The sequence below is a fragment of the Desmodus rotundus genome, chromosome 8 (genome assembly GCF_022682495.2).
Source record: "Desmodus rotundus isolate HL8 chromosome 8, HLdesRot8A.1, whole genome shotgun sequence".
Lineage (NCBI taxonomy): Eukaryota > Metazoa > Chordata > Mammalia > Chiroptera > Phyllostomidae > Desmodus > Desmodus rotundus.
Genome location: NC_071394.1, coordinates 107,432,603 through 107,453,094, shown reverse-complemented (window position 1 = coordinate 107,453,094; position 20,492 = coordinate 107,432,603). Strand labels below are relative to the sequence as shown.

The 20,492-nt window shown below is 43.2% G+C and overlaps 1 protein-coding gene across 10 annotated transcripts in view; it reads left to right on the top strand.

The window, feature by feature from the left end:
* NEK11 (NIMA related kinase 11) overlaps window positions 1–20,492 on the top strand; it is a 199,258-nt gene that overhangs the window by 25,475 nt on the left and 153,291 nt on the right. For 9 of the 10 annotated variants that reach the window (XM_053929433.2, XM_053929432.2, XM_053929436.2 and 6 more), the window contains exon 3: window positions 15,710–15,875. In XM_053929433.2, the coding sequence (XP_053785408.1) occupies window positions 15,710–15,875 (166 nt within the window). Of the gene's footprint in view, window positions 1–12,233; window positions 12,281–15,709; window positions 15,876–20,492 lie in introns of those variants that run through there. The other variant, XM_053929435.2, reaches the window with a different exon arrangement.

Below are 20,492 nucleotides of genomic sequence, written 5' to 3'. Positions count from 1 at the left end.
CTAGGATTTCCATAACAAAGTATCACAGACTAGTTGGCTTAAACAATAAAAGTATATTTTCTCACAGTTCTGGAGGCTGGAAGTCCAATATCAAGGTGTCGGCAGGATTGGTTTCCTCTGGGGCCTCTCTCCTTGGCTTGTAGGTGGCCACCTGCTCGCTTGTTCTCACACAGGTCTTTACTGGGTGTAATCCTGCGCCTGCCCCTGGTGTCTCTTTCTTTCTTCTTACAAGGACCGCAGTCCTATGGGATTAGGGCCCTACCCTAATGGCCTCATTTTAACTTAATCACCTCGTTAAAGACCTTACCTCCAAACCACTGGTTATAGTCTTAGGTATTGGGTGTTGGGCCTTCAACATATGAATTGAAGGTGGGAGGGGACACAATGCAGTCCCTAAGAGGGATGATGAAAATGTTCCAAAGTTAGGTAGTAGTAATGGTTTCCAACCTCTGGGAGTATATGAAAAACCACTGAACTGTACAAGTTAAAAGAATGAATTTCCTTATATGTGAATTATATTTCAATGTAGCCGTTATGAAGAAAAAATAAAAACCAAATAGGTTGTGGCTCTCACTCTCAAAGAGCTGGTAGAGCAGGTAGGCCAGGATGGATGTAAATAGGCCCTTTCATCTCTGCAGGACATGCCAGGTAGAGGTGCACTTAACCTATTTTTATAGAATAGAGAAGACACTGCAGAAGAGAGCACAGGAGCCGAGGCGTACAGGGTGAGTGTAAATCTGGCAGAGAAGGGGTGGAGAGAGGATGTCTCCGGTAGGGGGATTGAGTGAAGGCCCAGAAGCGTGAAAGCAGGGCATATACTGAATGACACAGTTATCACGTCCCTTCGTGGTCTAGTCTTCTCTTGGTTAGTGTTGATAGTATCAATGTTTTAACCACTGGGTAGAGGTTGCTTTAATGATGAATTGGAAAATGCCTTGGCCTTCAAGTCTCTTCTGCATTCATATCTCAATCTCTCCATTTACTTCAGACAGTTACCTAAACTATCAGTCTCAGTTTTCCCATCTGTAAAATGGGGAAAATAATAACTACTTTATATGGTTATAAGTATTAAAGGCACAGGAAACGTTCCTAGCACATCTTCATAAGTTATTGCTCAAAATGTATTCATTCTGTCCCTTTTTTATTCCTTGGGTAACCTGATGTTAATACTCATGAAAATCTTAATCATCATTTCCTGGATTAACTTTGGTGATGATATTCTCCTTGAAAGGAGTTTTCCAGGCCTGAATACGAGGGGCCTGATGGAACCAAGTGTATTTATACTAAAACCCCGCAGACATTTCAGAATCACTTGGAATCTCAGGAGCCCTGTTAGTAGTCACATCATATTGTGGTCTCATGTTGAATTTGGGGGGCAACTGGTCTTGTCCCCACATACCACCTTCAGAGTTTTTATATTGATCAATGAGCCATTTTACTCTTAAGCCAGGCTTCGCTCATTTGAAATTTGAGGACTTTATTCTCCTAGCTGTAATGGTAGAACTCCAGGTTTATCCTTGCAAAATTTAACCTGGGTGGTTTCCAGCTCGCATTTCTGCTTCTTCAGTCACTTTGAAAATTTGACTCTGACTGTGTCTATTGATTATGCTGCCTGGCTCTGCGTCTCCTACAAACTTGGTAAATATGTCTTTTTGGATCTTCAAGTCATTAATAAAACGTCGGTGAAGATCTCATTAGGGATGGATTCCAGCGGCATTACAAAAGGGAGCACCTGCAAAGTGGCCGGAGCCCAAGGCTCTAGCACGTTCCGGCTACTTGTTCATCCAGCCATTAGTCCCCATGAAGACTGCATCTCTCCTGTATTAAAACGCTATCACGAGACCCTCCTTGTTGCCGTCTCTTAACATGAACTTCTCACATGGGCTGAAATCATGATATGCCATGACCGATTGCTTCTCTCTGATCTACCAGTCAAACAGCCCTGTCAGGAAAAGAAATTAGGTTAATTTAGTATGGCTTATTCTCCATAGCCTATGTGAGCCCCCGCTGGCCTCTGCTTCATGTTCTAAATGCAGACAAGCCATCTGTTCAATCACCAGTCCTTCAGTTTTGCCAGAGACTCATGTCTTTATTGCTCTGCAATTTCTGGAAGTTTTTTCACGAAAGTTGGAACACGTGCTTTTTGGGGGGCGGTGTGTAGGCAGGAGGGCACCTCTTGCTTTTTTCCTGATCATTCACGTTATCAACCTTGTGATATCCGTGTGCAGCTCGTTTGGGTCTGACTCTGTGAACTCAGAAGGCAGGGACCCATAGTGGTGAGGTGCCCAGGATTCAGAAATGGGGTCTTAGTTGTATTATTACTGGGTGGTCACTCTGTTGACTCTGTGCCTTTACGCAAGGGTCTTAACTTGTCTATCTCTCAGCTTCTTCATTTCAAAAGTGAGGATGGTAACAATGTCTTGGCACAGTGCCTGGTGCCGAATAACTGCTCCTTATGTGGCATTCGCTATTGTCAAAATTAACACCAGTGTCACTGTGTTAGTGGCTGGATGTTTTCATGTGATTATCTCACATCTTGGCCTTTGGTTCTCTTTTTAGGGTATTCATTTCGTTCTTTGAAGGTGCACGATGCCTTCTTACAGTTTGTAATAATTTGTCTCTGCCCTCCCACTGGATTGCAAAGCCCTGGATGGCAGAGGGTGTTATGTACTCCAAGCTCAGGTGCCCCATAACCATTTCCTGAAATGAGAAACTGGAATTAAGATAAGAGTCGAGAAGCTTTTATTAAATTAGACATCAAAGTATATTATTCTATGTGTACATTGGAATCCTGTTTCTGGACAGATTCTATTTAAAATAATCACTGATGTCCTTTTTGAGGAAACTACCACTGCTACGTGACTAAAATGAAAACCAACTTATGTCACGAAGGATCCAGAGGTTGGAATACCCTGTTACAATAGGCAAGAGTCACATCTACGACTTTATCACCAGTAACAGCAACAATAGGAATAGCAGTAGTGATCATCATACATTCTAAGAAGTTCAGAATTAAATCTGAAGTTCAACCGCAGCAGCCATTTTGGGCCAGCATACTTTTTTCCTTCTTTTCCCTGTTTCTTATTTCCACCTACTCTTGCCAGGCTCGGTCTCCTGTTTTATTATGTAAGTTATGTCAAGCCCTCTGTGGGGCGAGGCAGAGTATGAACACATGAAAGTAGTAAATTGGGTAACAAGACACACCGAAGGGCCAGTGAGCAGCTGCACCTAACCACTGATGGGAACAGAGCAGGGGAAGCCGACACAAGCTGCGGTTTTTAAAACATGGGCCAGAACCGTCAGGGAGATTTTCCTAACGGTGTTTTAAAACTGACTGGAGTTTTGGGGTCATATCGATGTTGGCTGTTGACTCAGTGTGTGTAGTCAGTCTCACAACCGTTCTGGGTCCCAGTGTCCTCATATGTAAAGCAAGGGTGCTGGACCATCAGTGGCTCCCAAAGCTTTGTTGTCAAGTCAGATCTCATGCTGCATGGGGCGGGAGGGGGACCTGTGTCCTCGCTCTTGGGCTGCTCTCCCAACCCCTCCTCCCCCAAGCCTCTAGAGAACTCCGGGGCTCTTCACCACTCTCAGCCCGGGCAGTCTTCTGGAGCCCTACCTGCTATTGACCTTGCTGTTCGAAGTGGGCTCCCTGGGCGAGCAGCTTAGGGCATCACCAGCAGCCTTGTTAGAAAGGGGCACTCTTGTGTTGGAACAGACACCCCGACGGTTTGTGTGCACAGTCAGATTTGAGAAGCACTGCTCTTAAGATCCCGTTTCCTTTCTTTGAGGTTTCTTCAGATATCCCACTTTATGAGTCTAACAATTCTTTTTCCTTTCACTGCATGAACATGACAACAGTTTGATTTATTGTCAAATAAATTTCAGAGTCTCTAGAAACACTGCTGGTGGAAAGCCGTGCTCAAGACTTCTTGTTTTAGTGTCCTTAGCTCAGTGTTATGACTTGCGGAGGTGACATCAGCTCCCATGTAGAGTTCTTGTGGACTCCTTGGGCAGGTAGGACAGACTGCCCAGCCATCTCTGTGAGATGCAGCAAGCACAAAGGTTCCAAAGCTCTTATTTAGCGAGGCTCCCACCGCCCTCCTGACTCTGAAAAATGAAGCCTGTGTAATGAGAGACAGGCTAGCCACATGCTCCCGTCTCTTCCTCCTCTTATGTAGTCGACAGTACCTTTTTTGGTGTGTTACAAATCAATGACCAAATCCATAGCTGTCCTTCAGGGAAACGAGATCCTTTCTGGTAGTAGATTCTAATTTGAGCTCTGTTGGGAGGTTAAGCCCTGGCTGGCTTTTTTTTTTCTTTTTCTTTCTCCCTCTCTCTCTCTCTCTCTTTTTTTTTTTTTTTTTTGCATTACTCAGCAAAAATATAAGACCCAGAATCAGCTGCTTAAACTAGCTAATGGAAGAATGTTAATGCAGAGCTCTTGGTTCCCCTTCGTTTCCATCTCAGAATTAAATACGGTGGCAACCTGCTTTATAGTTAAATTAAAAAGAAAGTTTTAGTGCAAGTCCCTATGTTATAATCACCACGATGATGAAATGGAGACTGAAGTCTAGAAATACAAACTTTTTTGCTATTTGTTTGTCTGAATGTTAGCTGGAGGCCAGCCAGTGCCTACCTGCTACCAATGAGATTAGGGGATTTTATTTCACTGAAACCCTAGATTATTTTTTCATTTTATTTTTGGAGTACCAGCCTTCTTCTTGCCTGGATCATAATTTAATTGTACTTTAAACTGCACTTATCCTTTTTCAGTTTTGCATGGTCAGGAAAATAGAGCCTTGGCTGGTGTGGCTCAGTGGAATGAATGCCAGCCTGTGAACCGAAAGGTCACCAGCTTGGTTCCCAGTCAGGGCACAGGCCTGGGTTACGGGCCAGGTCCCCAGTTGGGGGTGTGCGAGAGGCAACGTGTTTCCCTCCTTCCTTCTCCCTCCCTTCCCCTCTCTTGAAAAATAAATAAATTAAATGTTTAAATTAAAAAAAAAGAAAACAGAGCTAATTGATTTTTGTTGCTTCTTAAAACTCAACTTTTCTCTGTATCTTGATTTCATGGTAGGCTTTGCATCACATCTGGCTTTCTCACTGAAAGCCAAAATTCTGGTATTTTCCGGTAATGTTCAAAATGAAAGCTTGCCAATAATTACGTATTAGAATATTGCATTTTAAATATTCACCTAACATTAATTGTAAATTTAGAGCGTTTAATAGTCGTGACAGAAGCTAACGTGATTATCTATGGTAAGTTATTCCTTCATATCCTTATTGACGTGGTCACGCTCCCTGATTTCCTTGCTGACGTAAACAGGGCCTTCGTTTGCTCTAAGCTCAGTGCCTTTCAAAGCACGATAGAATGGATGAATGGTCTGTTGCAGTAAGTCTTATCAAATTTAATTTCTTTATTGATTTTTAGAGAGAGAGATCAATTTGTTGTTCCACTTATTTATGCATTCGTTGGTTGACTCTTGTATGTGGCCCTGGATTGACCCTGCAACCTTGGTGTGTCACCGGGCTGATGCTCTAATCCACTGAGCTAACTGGCCAGGGCTGTTTTTGTTTCTAAGGCATGTTACTACTCAATTATTTAGCAATTTTCAATCAAATGAACTTCGCACAATTGGACTTTTTAAAAACTGGCCCTTACACACACAGAATCGTACCTGTGGAGTTATATATAGTACCTAAAATAATCTCAAGAAATGTAGATGTCACCACCTTGCTAGGAAAGCGAAGTCCTGAGAAACCTTATCTCCCTCGTTTGTGTGGTCTTATCCCAGACCTCGAAATCTGGGACTCTATTGCTGGCAATGGCTCTTGACTATTGCAAGGTTTTCCGTAACACTCAAATGATAATGAATGAAAAACAGACATATTTCCATTAGTGCTTTATCAAGAGCAGGACCATTATTCTGTTCTGTTCTGTTTTTGTTTTGGTTTTCCCTGCTCTAATGCTAAGGAGGGAAAAGCAGAGTAGGGACCAGGAGTTTTCATTCTATAAATAATGGTTTGAAAAAATGAAAAAAAGTTTAAGCTGTCTTGTTACTAGACACTGAAGATCTCTGTACTAACAAAAGGGGGGGGAAGCAAAAGGTTTAACTTCAAAATTCTAGCAATATATAAAATCCATTCCAAAATTGGAAAGGAGGTTGAATAAGGAAACAGGATTAGGAACACTGCGTAGCTTTGTGCTTCTCTTGGGCAAGGTCACCGCAGTAGGAATCATCTTTGAGATATTGTCAAGCGTCTGAGCAAAACTATTTTCCAGGTTAGAATACCTTTGCCATTTTCTTTATCTATGCTAATGTTTCTATCAGCTCCTATGACTAAGGTAGTTTTTAGATAAGGGCTATTTCAGCAAGTTTGTTAGAACGCAAATTTTTATAAACTTCCATTTTCTTGCGGATGCCCAGTATATAAGCTGATATATTTGCCCAAGGGAAAAAAAGCATGCATGGGAGATGTGGTGCCCACTACTTTTGCAACAGTGCTTGGTGTGCTTTTGATTTTGATCATTTAATAGTCAACAAACATTTAGAACATACGCTGTGTGCTAAGACTTGTGCTAGACACTAGGGATACAGAAATGGACAAAATGTAATTGTTCTCAGTCTGAAGGTGAAGCCCAGCAAATAAATATGAACATGCGTAATTGTCACAGTGGTAGCAGCAATGGTGGAGGTAAGGAGTGAGCTGAACTTTGAAGGGTAAGGAGTATGTAAACTTGGTTTCATTCAAACACAGCCAGGTGCTGGGAATTCCAAAGCGAATAAAGTGAGACCTGGCCTTCCGGGTGCCTTCATTCCAGTAAGGGAGCATGTACGTTGGGTGATGTCACAGGACGCGAAGAGCGGAGGGCCCTAATTTAGCCCTCAAGGGGCCAAGAAAGACTTTTAGATAGCACTTTCCCACAATACTTCAAAATCAATAAATGTCATCTATAGTTCTTGGAATTTTGTTTTACCTTCTTCTAAAAATTACAGACCAACCCTGTGCTTCTAACACCCAATGACTTCATTCTTAAGTTTGAGACTTGAGACTGTGTAAAACAAAGTAAATCTGCATATTAGCAATTTTTTTCTATTTCTAGAGAATTATAGCAAAAGGCACATTTATTAAAGTATGTTTTCTTAAATTTGGGGGGAGCATTAGAGAGGAGGTCAGATATTTTAGGAACTCTCTTTTTCTTGGTCTTTTTCATCTCAGAGTTTTTTTTAATTCATTCATTCACTTATGTTTTTAATCTTCACCCAAGGATATGTTTATTGATTTGAGAGAGAGAAGAAGGGAGAGAGAGAGAAACATCAATGTGAGAGAGAAACGTCGACTGGTTGCCTGCCGCACCCACCCTGACCGGAATCAAACCCATGACCTTTAGGTGCATAGGACGATGCTCTAGTCAACTGAGCCACCCAGGCAGGGTGATATGTATATTGATTCGGGGAGAGAGAGAGAGAGTGAGAGAGAGAGAGAGAGAGAGAGAGAGAGAGAGATGGACATCTGTGTGAGAAACATCCATCAGTTACTTCCTGTGCACGGCCGGACTGGGGATTGAACCTGCAACCTAAGTATGTGCCCTGACTGGAATCAAACCCACAACCTTTTGGTGTAGGGGATGAAACCAGAAATGACTCTACTGTGTCCCTGCAGGTAAAGAGAACTTTTAGAGTCTGTAGAAAGAAGGCCCAGAAAGCTGAGATCTAGAAATGGCAGAGGAAATAGCCACCTTGTAGTGAATGCATAAATATAAAGGTTCTCCCACCAGTGCGGATCCCTAGATAATTAATACTCATGGATGGATTTCTTGGGTTTGCTCTACAGACTCGTCGGTCAAGCCCTGGGAGCAGGGCCTTGCACACAGAGCGATGAGACTTTTTAACCCTTCTCCACGTGACCTCCAAGGAGCCACCCGGAGAAGGGCTGCACGTAGTCCGTTCCTGCAGGCAGTGCTGCTCTGGCGCCGGCGCCGGCGCCGGCACCGAAGGTCCTCCGCGGAGAGCCTGCAGTGAGCACCAGTGCTCGCGGTGCTCTCTTCTGTTACTTAGGGGAAAAAAGGCAACTCGCATACTTTGTTATGGTACCAGCACTGAAACACCACATGGAATTCAACACCACAAATGAAAATATAATCTAGACAGGAGCCAAGAATAACATATTTGCCAAACAAAAATGTCTAAAATACTTATACTCTTATTTGTTTCTTATTATCTTTATATTAGTTATTATCAATTCTTCTTATTATCTGTATGTAACACTCCTTCCTATATGCTGCTAATGTGTTTGTCAACTAAATCAGCCTTGAAAGACTTAGGAAATGGAATTTATCTATAGGTTATCATTGATTTGCAGTTTCCTTATTCAGTATTCAAGACACCTTATTTTGTTTAGCCAGCTGCAGGAGCATCCTAGCCATCTTCAGGAATATTGATTGATAAAATACAGCAGAATTTAAAACAGGGGAAATTTTCTTTATTTTTATCCCTGTGGAAGAGGTGCTGGTATTCCCTGGGCAATTAATATTTCCTGTGCACGGACCCAGCCTCCAACTGCCAGCCGCTGCACCTCAGCCTGAGGCCTCTCTCTGGCCATCAGGGCCCCTGCACTCCAGCAGGTGGGAGAGTTGGGGGCTGTTAACGCTTCCCGGGAGCAGCCTTAACCAAAAAGGAGCTGGTCCTTGACCCTCAGCCAGGGGAACTCAGAGGTGTGTTCTACACTGGCTCCGTAGAATTAAGCCACAGGTGCCCACAGTGGTGGCCGGCTTGATAACAGGCCTTAGAATGGCTTCCCTCTTCCTTTCCACTTCCCCACTCCTTTCTGCTGCCCAAATTGACTACGCACTCAGGGCTTTCTCGGGGCTTGTTTCCTGGGGACTCCAGGCGAAGAGGGTCTTCTAGAACACAGCATGGCTTAATGGGAGGGTTCCTCCCATTTATTTAAAATCTTGTTATATAAAGCTTAAGTGCTTTTTTTTAAATATAAAAATGAGGATACATAAATGTGTGGGAGAGAAAGGAAGGAGCGGTTTGTGAAGCTGTTAGTTTTACAGATATTTTAAAAGTACACCTTCTTGTAACATTTTCATTCCACATTTCATCATGTATACTATAGGTGTGTGTATGTGTGTGTGTTATTCTAAAGAATGCTAGATAGATATAAAATTATGAGGTTTTTTTGAAGTAGTTTAAAAAAACCAGTTATGTGCTAATTAGCATCCATAGCCTATTCAAGCAATGCAAATACAGATATTCATCTACTGGGTATTAATTATATAGGGCAAATAGAAAAGAATAATAAATTCATTTTTTTGTCACTTGGGACCCAGCTGGGGAAAAGGCAATTCAGAATACTACAGAGTAGTTCCATGTGCAAAGTGGATGTGCTGGGGCTCTAGTCTATAGGTTTGGCTGTTTCTTCTCAAAGAAGGGTTGGGGAACCCCATGCCCCCCCAGTTCTATTATTGCACTTACCATCCATTTTCAACTATTTTTAATCCTTGATGAGACTGAACTCTCTTAAGAGGGCAGGATTTTAATCTTTCTCATCTTTGTGTCCCCAGCACATAGCATTGTGTTTGGCAGTAATACCGAAGGCAGTAATGAGATGGTAAAGTAACTGAAGTGTAGAATTTTGTATCTTAGTGTATTTGGTCATGGCTGGCTGGGGCCTTGTGTGGAGTCTGAAGTTGGGCTTGGCAGGAGTTTGCTCCTCAGTTGGCGATGTTTGCCGCGGGTACCTGTACTGTACCGAGATGTCATTTGAGCCCCTACTGAGTTCTAAGCCTCTGCCACATGCCTGTGATTAGGGGTGGGAAGGAAAAGACCCAAATGAATGGGAATTCTAGCCCCAAATGAGCTGGAGGCAGGGATTGTTAAAAACAAGAAGAACGGCTCATAGATTATGGCATGATGATGATGGTCCATAAAATATTTCTGCTCTTTTTCTTTGACAACAGTCATTAAAAATATGTTTTTGAATTGCTAAGAGAAGCAAAAACAAGTGAGATAAAATAACTTTATCTGGTATATGCTTCACGAACATCTACAATTTTTCTTTCAGCTACTCTTTAGGTACCTTTAGTTCCTGATTTTTTCATTTTTTCCCCCCTTTAAAAAATTTATGTGAATTTATACAAATAAATTTATATAAATTTATATGATTATAAAATGTACAAGTACATGACATATCATCAGTGTATTGCATTGTGTGCTCATCACCCAAAGTTTAGTCTCCTTCCAGCACCATTCGTTTAGCCCCCTTTGCCCTCTTTAACCTCCCCACCCCCTTTCCTTCTGATAACCTTCATACTGTTGTCTGAATCAGTGGGCTTTTTTGCTTGTTTGTTTTTTGCTTGTTTGCTTGTTCCATTGTTGCTTAATCTTTTATGTAACATATGAATGAAATCGTCTGATTCTTGTCTTTTTCTGTCTGACTTATTTCACTTAGCATGGTACTCTCAGGATGCCCTCATTGTTACAAATGGCAGTATTTCATCTCTTTTATGGCTGAGAGTCATTCCCCTGTGTACATGGACCGCGTCTTCTTCGTCCAGTCATCTATCGAAGAACACGTGGGCTGTTTCCATCCTTGGCCACCATGAACAATGCCGCAGTGAACTAGGGGTGCATATACCTTTGTGAATAAATGATTGATTTCAGTTTTTCGTGTAGACACTCAGAATAGTCATGTGGGTCATACAGTAGCCCCATTCGAGGAAACTCCGTACCGTTTCCACAGTGGCTGCTAGTTCACATCCTGCCAGCAGCGCATGGGTCCCCTTTGTCTCCGCATCCCCTCCCACACGTGTTATTTTTGTCTTGTCGATAACTGGCTTTTCCACTTTTTATCAGTGTGCCGCTTTTGGGAATACACATCACTCTCTGACATTACATTTTCACGCCCTTTACATTTTAAAGTTGTATGCCATATTAAAGGGGATGAAATAACTTTCAAATTGATGTTTCCCACTATCATGATATTCCTACCTGTAAATGAGAAATACTGTGACCTTAAATCCCCTAGAAGACCTAATGCTTTAAGACTCAAATAAATAAATGAAAATTAACCTTATGAGTCAAGCCTTTGGAGGTTCAATTTTCATATCCCAAGGTGTTTACAGCGGTTCGTGTTAACACCTGAATGTGCTCGTGTCATTTATAACTGCGCTGGTCAGGACTCCCAGGGGTAGATAAGGGTAGCCACCCTCTGCACAGGTTAAGCAGGAAAGGGTTTGTACCAGAATACGGATAAGCACAGTGGCAGTCAGAGGGCACGGGGAGCAGGCTGACAGCTGAGTTTCCGGAAACATCGGCCAGAACCACACCCCTGAAGTGGCCTGCTGCCACTCCCCCGGGCCGTGCTCTTCCTCGTGACACCTGTATTAGCAAAAGTGGGGCCCCGTGTCCACCCTGTTTCTTCACACAGCTCACACCCAAGGCAAAGTCTTGGATGGGTGCAGCTGACTGGCGGAGCCCCGGTTAGATACTGGCACCCTAACTCCAGGGAGGTGGAAGATGTAGGGTTTGTTTGCTGTCTGTTTTTATCTACTTGGGGAGGACAGGACTCACGGTCCAGGGATCTACTACAGTTGTAGGGAGGTTGTTTAAAAATGCTGGGCAGCCACGAACGACAGGCGTCTATAGCCCCAGGCAAATTGTATAAACTGCTTGGCCTCTACTGTTAAAAACAATGTGTAGCAAAAAGATGGAAATACACAGAAATGTTAATGGTAATATTTTCCTTATGTTTCATCTTCAAAAACTTCTATAATGAAATTATATTTCCTTATAAATTAGAAAAATGAGAGGCTACCATTTGAAAAAGAATTCATTAAAGTAATTGCTGCCTGGCTAGATGAAGGAAAACTCTGTCTTAAAAGTCCTGAGCAGATTTAGTTTTCTCTTTGTTGAACAGGTAAATGCTGAATCAAAAAAAATCAAATAAGCAAAAAATTACTTTCTTGTTTAAGCTAAGGTTAAAATCTGTTTCCTGTGGTGTGGCCCTAAGTGGGTGCACTAGCCGTTAGTCACGTTAGAGAGTCAGAGCATCTTAAATCAGGAGGGCCTCGGTCATCACTTCCCTTCACTGTATAGCGTTTGTCTCGATTTGAAGTATTTAAAAATACATACATACATGTATACACACATTTGTGCGTACTTATCTGCTGAATAACAAATAAGTATGCATACTTATAACATACCTACCTGTCTTTCCCAGGAGACACAAGGGCGGGACTGTGAATGCCCAGTGCCCACTGCCCCACAGACACACGGTAGGTTTTTACTCTACACTTGCAGGGCCTGGTTGTTGATGGTACAATCAAATCGCAAGGGAAGGGACCATAGCTAGTTATCAGTAGACTAACTGGGAAGTCCTCCAGTCCCACCAGCTGACTGGCTCTCACTGAGATGGTGGTGGCTGCACGGGACATCTTTCTGCCACTTTCTGCAAGGCTCACTGGAGATTCTAGAGCTCTGTTAGGCCCATTGGCTTATTTTCCCCTTGAAGACCCTTTTTTAACTCCTGGCCCTTCCTGAACACCAGGAAATGTGAGGGTCCTGCTATTTTCTATGGCTCCTTTGGAAAGAGCACAGGTCTTCTGCACTTAGGAGTTCTACCCGTCTTGGAGTGCTATTCCTATACTGCTCTGTAGACCCATTCAAGGGTCATGAGCTCTTTTCCAGGGCTCAGCAGTACCTACCTTTCTTGCCTCCCTTCATCTGGTCCAGAAGGTCTTTTTCTCACCCGGGGGAAGGGAGGACACTCACCCACTGGTCAGGTGTCCCTCCATGGCTTTCCTCTTTGGTCTTGGTCTCTTCACTGGAAAATGAAAAGCAAGGATTTGACTCATTCTCTGTAGTTTGTGATGTCATCTTTTCCCATTTACTGCTGCTTCACTGGGGAAAATGTGGAAGGCTATGAGGAAATTTGGGGAAAAACAACCCTTGCTTAACATCTCAACAATGTCATCTGTCCTGTTTGTATGAAAGGTGGGCAAATTCTAAAGGAATGAAATTAGCTATGGTTATCCCAAATTTCCAGTGTCTCTCTCCAAGTTTTGTCAGTTCACTGCTGATTCTAGAAAGAGAGAAGCATAGCACTCAGGAGAGAGAACAGAATGCTTGCAAAATGAGTCTGCCAGGATATCCGATTTTGGTGCTGTCATAAACTTCTCCTGAACAGTTGAGCGTCTGATAAAGTAAATATCTGTCATGTTATGTAGGAGGGGATGACAGGCTGAGCGTCACTCAGCAGGTGACAAGCTGTCCTTGACTTGGTAAGTTTCCATGCTTCCTTTGGCTGATATGGATCTCATCTTCTGTGATATGCGAGACCTCCCTCTGTCAGTCAGCAACACAGTTTTAGGTAAAGAAGGAAGCTCGGATGATTCCGTGTCAGCCAGAGATGATTGTATTAGATACCACCTGTCTTAATAGTCCCACCTGCCAAGCTGTGGGCAAATGAGATTTTGTGCTTTGTCATCAGGCTGCCAGGTGAGGCTCAGGTAACTGTATGTAAAATCTCATGCTCTGTTAGACAGTGGTTGATGTTTGCAAGGGAAAACAAGTATGTTAAACCTTTTCATAGCATTTGGTCCTTCACAGCAAGAGAATATTACAAGTTTGTGTAAGGCTGTCTGGCGTCACGCTTAACCACTGAGGCTTGTATAACTGCATGTTAGCTGGGGCACAGTAATTCACTGGGAAAGCACTATGAAGATGTCATTGAGCTCTGCCTGCTGCTTTGGAGTCTTCAGAAGTTACAGAAAGACAGGACTGCATATGTCATTTCAAGCTCCTTCTAGTATACTAACAGTCTGAGATGCCACTCTTAATAACATGAGATCATTTTTTAACCAATTTCTTCAAAGAAGTTTTTCCCTAAAATATGTTACCAAGCAAGCATTTCTCTAGAATATACTTCATTATCAATAGGAGCCTTATAGGGTATTCTATAATTAACCAAACCAATGTGGAAGCACATTTAGGGAAGGGGAACCAAATGTTCCACCTTTAAAGACTCGTAAATGCCAGAGCAGAGCCCACGAAGTCATCCTTTCACTGTGGGAGCCGTGCCTGCTCTGGCTGTCTTTTCGGGGTGGGATGAATTCAGAATGGGGGACTGTGAGGAACATTGAAGAAGAATCCTGGATTTTTACATTTTTAAACCAATGTTTTAGCATTGTCTTGTTAGTTACCTATTTAACCACATTGTTTTGCAACTTGTCAGGTTTTTTGGTAAGCATTTGACTTAGTTTTCCTAGCAAAGATAATTTTCACACTGGTCCTTCATCAGTTTGTCATATTTTAGTCACAAATTTACAATAATGATCACAACAGGCATAAACAAGTTTGAGAGGAAACACGATGACTTGGGTAGGCACACACCTCTCAAGGGAAGGACAGAAGTGGGTGTGCCAGAGGGCAGCTCCGTGCCCCAGGCATTCCCTTGGGAAAGGCAGCTGTCAGCGTCTGTTAGGAAGGACCGGAGGCCTCTGGTTAACCCATGACTTGGTTAAAGGGCCTTTATTTAAGAGAGTTTCTATATAAATACATTTTCATTAATATGCATAGGTGGTAACGCTTGAAGACTTTTTGGAAGATGACTTCTAGTGCAGGTCCTGCAGAACTTGCCCGAATGCACAGCTACAGCCACGTGCGATCAGTGGAGCCCGTCTGCACGCTGACAGCGCTCGAAGGCCTTCTCCCCGGCAATCTCGCTGCCACTCTGGTGCCGTGACTGGTTTGCTCGGCAGACTGCTTTTTCCTCAGATGGGAAGAAATAATGGTAGTGGTTTGGTCCACTACTCACTGAGTGGTGGCAATTTTTAAATTCATGATTTGGAGATTTAATGAGTTTTTGTTCCACTTATATATGCTTAAGATCCTAAATACCTCTGACAATGTCTTTAGATTTTTTCTCTTCTCATAAATATCAGTAATAATGAAGTATGCCATGTAAAGAATAATTTAAAAATAAAATACATAGCTATTGTCGTACTGATAGATTTGGGAAGTTTTAGAGCTTAGAGACGAGGGAAGCGTGTGTGGATGTATCTGTGTGCGTTATGTGTATTATACACACGCACACAGAGGCAGAGCCACACAGGCCAAAAGAGAGAGCACGGCAAGAATAAGAGACACAGGACAGTGACGTATTATATTTATATTACATTTTATTATATGACATTATGTTTGCATACAGAGAGAGACACACACACACATACAAAGGGACACAGAGACAAAGAGATATTGACACCAAGATAGAGATAGAGAGAGAAAGTGAAAAGCAGAGACAGAAACAGAGGAAAACATACGATAAAGAAAAAACACAGAGAAACAGAAAAAGACAAGCAACAACAGAGCTACCATGCAAATAACAAAGAGAAGTGGAGATACCTAGAGAGACAGAGGAAGGGCACAGCAGTGATGGTGTTCCATCTCTGCCCTATTTGACCCAAACTGTAGAGCCACAGGTGGACGTCAGAGGCCTTGGGGAAGCCACGTCACTGGCTAGGACAGAGAGGCAGGCCCAGGCACCACCTGGAGACGCAGTGTTGTAACAGACAATACCAGATGTATGAGTAGGTCACAGCCTGGGTATTAATTAGATGGCCCTGCACCACTTGCTCAGATCTATTAAATGTGTGTGTGTTCTTTTAGCTCTAAATGTATTTAAATTTTTATTTTTTTGACTGCAGAAAGGTATTGAAGGAAATCTCTGTTGGAGAACTCAATCCAAATGAGACTATGCAGGCCAGTTTGGAGGCCCAGCTCCTTTCCAAGCTGAACCACCCAGCCATTGTCAAGTTCCACGCAAGCTTTGTAGAGCAAGATAATTTCTGCATTATCACGGAGTACTGTGAGGTGAGAGTTCCCTTCTCTTCTTGAAATCTTAATAAAACTCTGTTTCAAAAAGTTGTCCGCAAAGAGATATCTCAAAAGTTCAATTACCAAACCACAAACTGAACTATAGAGACCTGGGAGCTCATGTCTTACAGCTGAGAATGATCATTTCTAGATAATTGACGAATTTGGTTCTAATGAAGGGTTTCTCTCATTCGGAAAATTCAGAATGAATGTATTTAAGAAGGAAGTGCTGCTGAAGAATGCTTCGATATCTTTTTTGTGGGAAGGCATTTCCCAAACTTCTTACAGTGGTCCAGTGCTTAGACAGACATTTAAATGCCGTAGTAGCGGCCTGGACAGAACAGAGGCATGCCTCCTGAATTCTGAGTTTTAGCACTGTGGCTCGCTTCCCCCAGTGGGAATTGGAAACGGAAACAAGACTCATTTCCTTCGTGGAAATCCTTCGTATTTATTGATTTGTGGTTAATGGCTTCAGGTATTTTCAGTTTCCCCTGCCACTCCATGTTCTCTCCAAGTGATAATAGGCCGTGCATTTTACAGACCCCCAAATGAGTATGAGAATGCTTAGAAAGGGGCCAGAGAGGGGAGTTGGTGGGGTGCAGCTGTAATGTGAGTGTGTGCAGTATTCTTGAGAGGCTCAGTTGAGGGGAATTACAAGAGTTGGATCGGATCTAAGACGGTGGTGGAGTAGGTGGAAGCTACACTCACCTCTTCCCAGGACCAAACTGGAATTACAGCTAAAATATAGAGCAATCACCTGAAGACTATTGAAGAGAAGTCTTATAAACAATGCTTTACAGGAGAAGCCACACTGAGACTAGTGGGAAGGGCAGAGACTTGAAAAGAGCTGGCCCAGTTCCAGAGGGATATCTCAGCTGCAAAGGTTCCCCTTGAGAAGTCTGGGATCTCAGCTCAAAGCCAGACTCTCCAGCCCAGAGCACCAGAGCCAGGAAGAGGCACCCACATAACATTTGGCTGTGAGAATCAACAGGGATTGTGTCTACTCGGACGAAACAAGAGTCTGCTAGAGATATAGGCACCTTCTTTTTAATCTGAGGGGGGGTGGGGGGGAGAAAGAGAGAATTTGCCGTTCTACTTATTTATGCACTCATAGATTGAATCATATACATGCCCTGACCAGGGATCAAACCCATAACCTTGGTGTATCAGGATGATGCTGCAAGCAATTGAGGTACCCAGCCAGAGCCCACAGGTGCCCTCTTAAAGGTGTAATGCACAAAATCTTGGTCTCAGCCATTCACGGTGGGCTTCAGCAGTGGGAGGGTGGATCAGACTGCAGTTGTATGAGGGAAGACAGCGATTTGTGGCTATGGGGAGAGAGCTCGAGGGACAGCTGCCAGGATCCCTGTGTTGGATCACTCTTCCAATGGCAGATGCCATTTTTCTTGCTTGGAGCACTCCCCTCTGCAGGGCATCAGCCTGAGGGAATAGAATAGCCCTGCCCTCTGGACTCCCTATAGCCCCACCCTGTAGAGTTTGCACCCTGCTGAGGAGTCAACTGCCTGGGCTGGGGTGTAGAGGTCTGGGCAACTCAGTGAGTATCAGTGACTGAGTGGTATAACTTTGGGCCTGTTCCTTCCACTTTCCTGCAATCCAGACGGGAGCCTCCCCCTCACAGGGAGACCTACCAGATCCACACTTCAGGCTCCCAGCAGCCATAGCCTCAGGACGCCTGGTTGCTCCCCTTGGCTAAGGTCTGGGCAGAATCCCAGAACAGACTGAGTTGTGTGGCCCTGGGGAGGGGCGCTACTTCCTTTACCTTTTCCCAAGTCTTATTATTACCTTTCCCTACCAGGAGATTCACTAGCCTATCCTCCTGACTCCTGGCAGCCCTTTTGTGCTGAGATCAAGCTTGTGCTAGAATCTGGGACAGACTGAATTGTGTGGCTTTAGGATGGGGGACATTTTTCCCTCACATGCCACTTCAGTGCAGAGCCCTTCCTTCACACAACCAAATCTTGGTCTGTTAGGGATGGATAAACTTTTTGGCCTCAACCTGATGACTCCCTGAAACCCCCATCCCACTATAAAGGTCTGTGGGCACCCACAGGGTAACATCTAGACTTGGTATTATACCCTGGGACATTTCCTGAGTGGCCTCAGACCCAGAACTGGCACCAACTTTGGACCTGTATCAGTCTGGTGAATACCACTTGCCCCTACCTGGTGATACACTGAGAACCCACCTTATGCAGCTCAAGAGCCACCAGAGGCTCTTTCAGTGACTGGGCCTAATAGACATCCGGCAGGCAGAGGCAGGCAGCAGCAGATCTCAGGATGCCTTGGGACTTTTTCCGAACTACCTCTGGGTCTGGTGCTCATAGAAGTTGACCTTGGTGCACAGCCTGGTCCTTCCCATGTACACTCAGCAAAGGCAGCCACAAACTGTGGATCGCTTTGTAGCTCCAAACAGGTTGTCCAGGGCCAGTCACAAGCAATGTCTGACATTGGTCTGCACCAGAGTTCCTCTTAAGAGGCCCTAGAACCAGCACACCCAGTTTCAGCCAGTTTCAGACAACACCAGAGCACGATCCAATTAGCTTCACAAGTGCCATATCAAAAGGGAGATCCCAGCAGGCACCAGACCGTGCTGAGACCAGATCCACTTTGTGTGGTCAGCACCTGCACAGCAGCTTATGCACTATGGTCAGGGTACATCCTCACTGTCAGCCAGCCTGAGGGTCAACCCCATGCATGAACGGGCCAATAACAATCAAGACTCAATTATAACAGGAAGACCCACATAACCCACGCAAGGGACACTCCTGGAGCACCCAGCTCAGGTAATCAAGAAGATTGTGCCACTGGGTCCCACAGGACACCTACTACCAAAGGCCACCCTACCAAGACTGGGAGTCATACCAGATCTACCTAATGCATGGAAACAAACACAAAGAGGCAGCCAAAATGGGGAGATGAAGAAACATACTGCAAATAAAAGAATAGGAGAAATCTCCAGAAAAAGAGGTAAATGAAATGGAGGTACACAATTTATCAGATATCGAATTTTAAAAATGGTTGTAAGGATGCTCAAGGAACTTAGTGGGAACTACAGCAGCATGGAAAAGGACATAGAAATCATAAAAAAGAACCAGTCAGAAGTGAAGATTAAAATATCTGAAATAAAGAATATAATAGGAGAAACAAACAGTAGGTTGGATGAAGCAGAGGATTGAACTAGCAATTTGGAAGACAAGGTAGCAGAAAACACCCAATCAGAGCAGCAAAAAGAAAAAGGAATTAAAAAAATGAGGATAGTTTAAGGGGCATATGGGACAACATGAAGTGTAACAACATCCACATTGTGGAGATACCAGAAAGAGAAGAGAGAGAACAAGGAATCAAGAACCTATCTGAAGAAAAATGACTAAAACATTCCCTAACCTGGTGAAGGAAAAAGGCCCTCAAGTCCAGGAAGCACCAAGTCCCAAACAAGATGAACCCACAGAGGGCCACAGCAAGACACATCATAATTAACAGCAAAGGTTAAAGACAAAAAGAATCATAAAAGCACCAAGACAAAGTTTGTTACCTACAGGGTAGCTCCCATAATATTGTCATCAGATTTCTCAACAAAAACATTTTAGACCAGAGTGATTGGCATGAAATATTCACTGATGAAAAGCAAGAACCTACAACTAAGACAACTTTACCCAGGAAGTCTATCATATAAAATTGGGAGCTTCCCAGACATGAAAAAGCTAAAAGTTTGTTACCATCAAACCAGTATTACAAGAAATATTAAAGGGCCTGCTTGAAGTAGAAGGAGGAGGAGAAGGGGAAGGAGAAGGGGAGTGAAGGAAGGAAGGAAGGAAGGAAGAAGGCAGGAAGGAAGGAAGGAAGGAAGATAGAAGGAGAAGGAGGAGGAGACAAAGGAACATAATTAAAAGAATGAAATGGCAATAAATATGTTCCCATCAATAATCACTTTAAATGTCTTAAATGCTCCAATCGAAAGACATAGAAACCGAATAGATAAGGCAACAAGACCCATACATATGCTGCTTACATGAGACCCACCTCAGAATGAAAGATACACACAGACTAGATGTAAAGGGACTGGAAAAGATATTTCATGCAAATGGCAATGAGTAAAAAGCTGGGGTAGCAATACTGATATCCAACAAAATAGACTTTAAAGCCCAGGCTATAGTAAGAGACAAAGAAGGACACTACATAATGATAAAGGGAGCAATTCAACAAGAGGACATAACCCTTGTAAATATTTATGCACCCAACACAAGAGCCCCTAAATGTATAAAGCAAATCTTGGTGGATACAAAGGAAGAGATCAATAGCAATACAATCATTGTAGCAGATTTTAATCCCATTGACATCACTGGATTGATCTTCTAGACAGAAAGCCAACAAGGAAGCAGCAGCCTTAAATGACGTACTGGATCAGATGGATTTCCTTGATATCTTCAGAGCATTTCACCTCAAAATAGAAGAATATATATTCTTTTCAAGTGCACATGGAACATTTTCTAGGATAGACCACATGTTAGGTAACAAAACAAATCTCAAAAAAATTTAAAATATTGTAATCATATCAAATATCTTCTCTGACATAATGGTATGAAACTAGACATC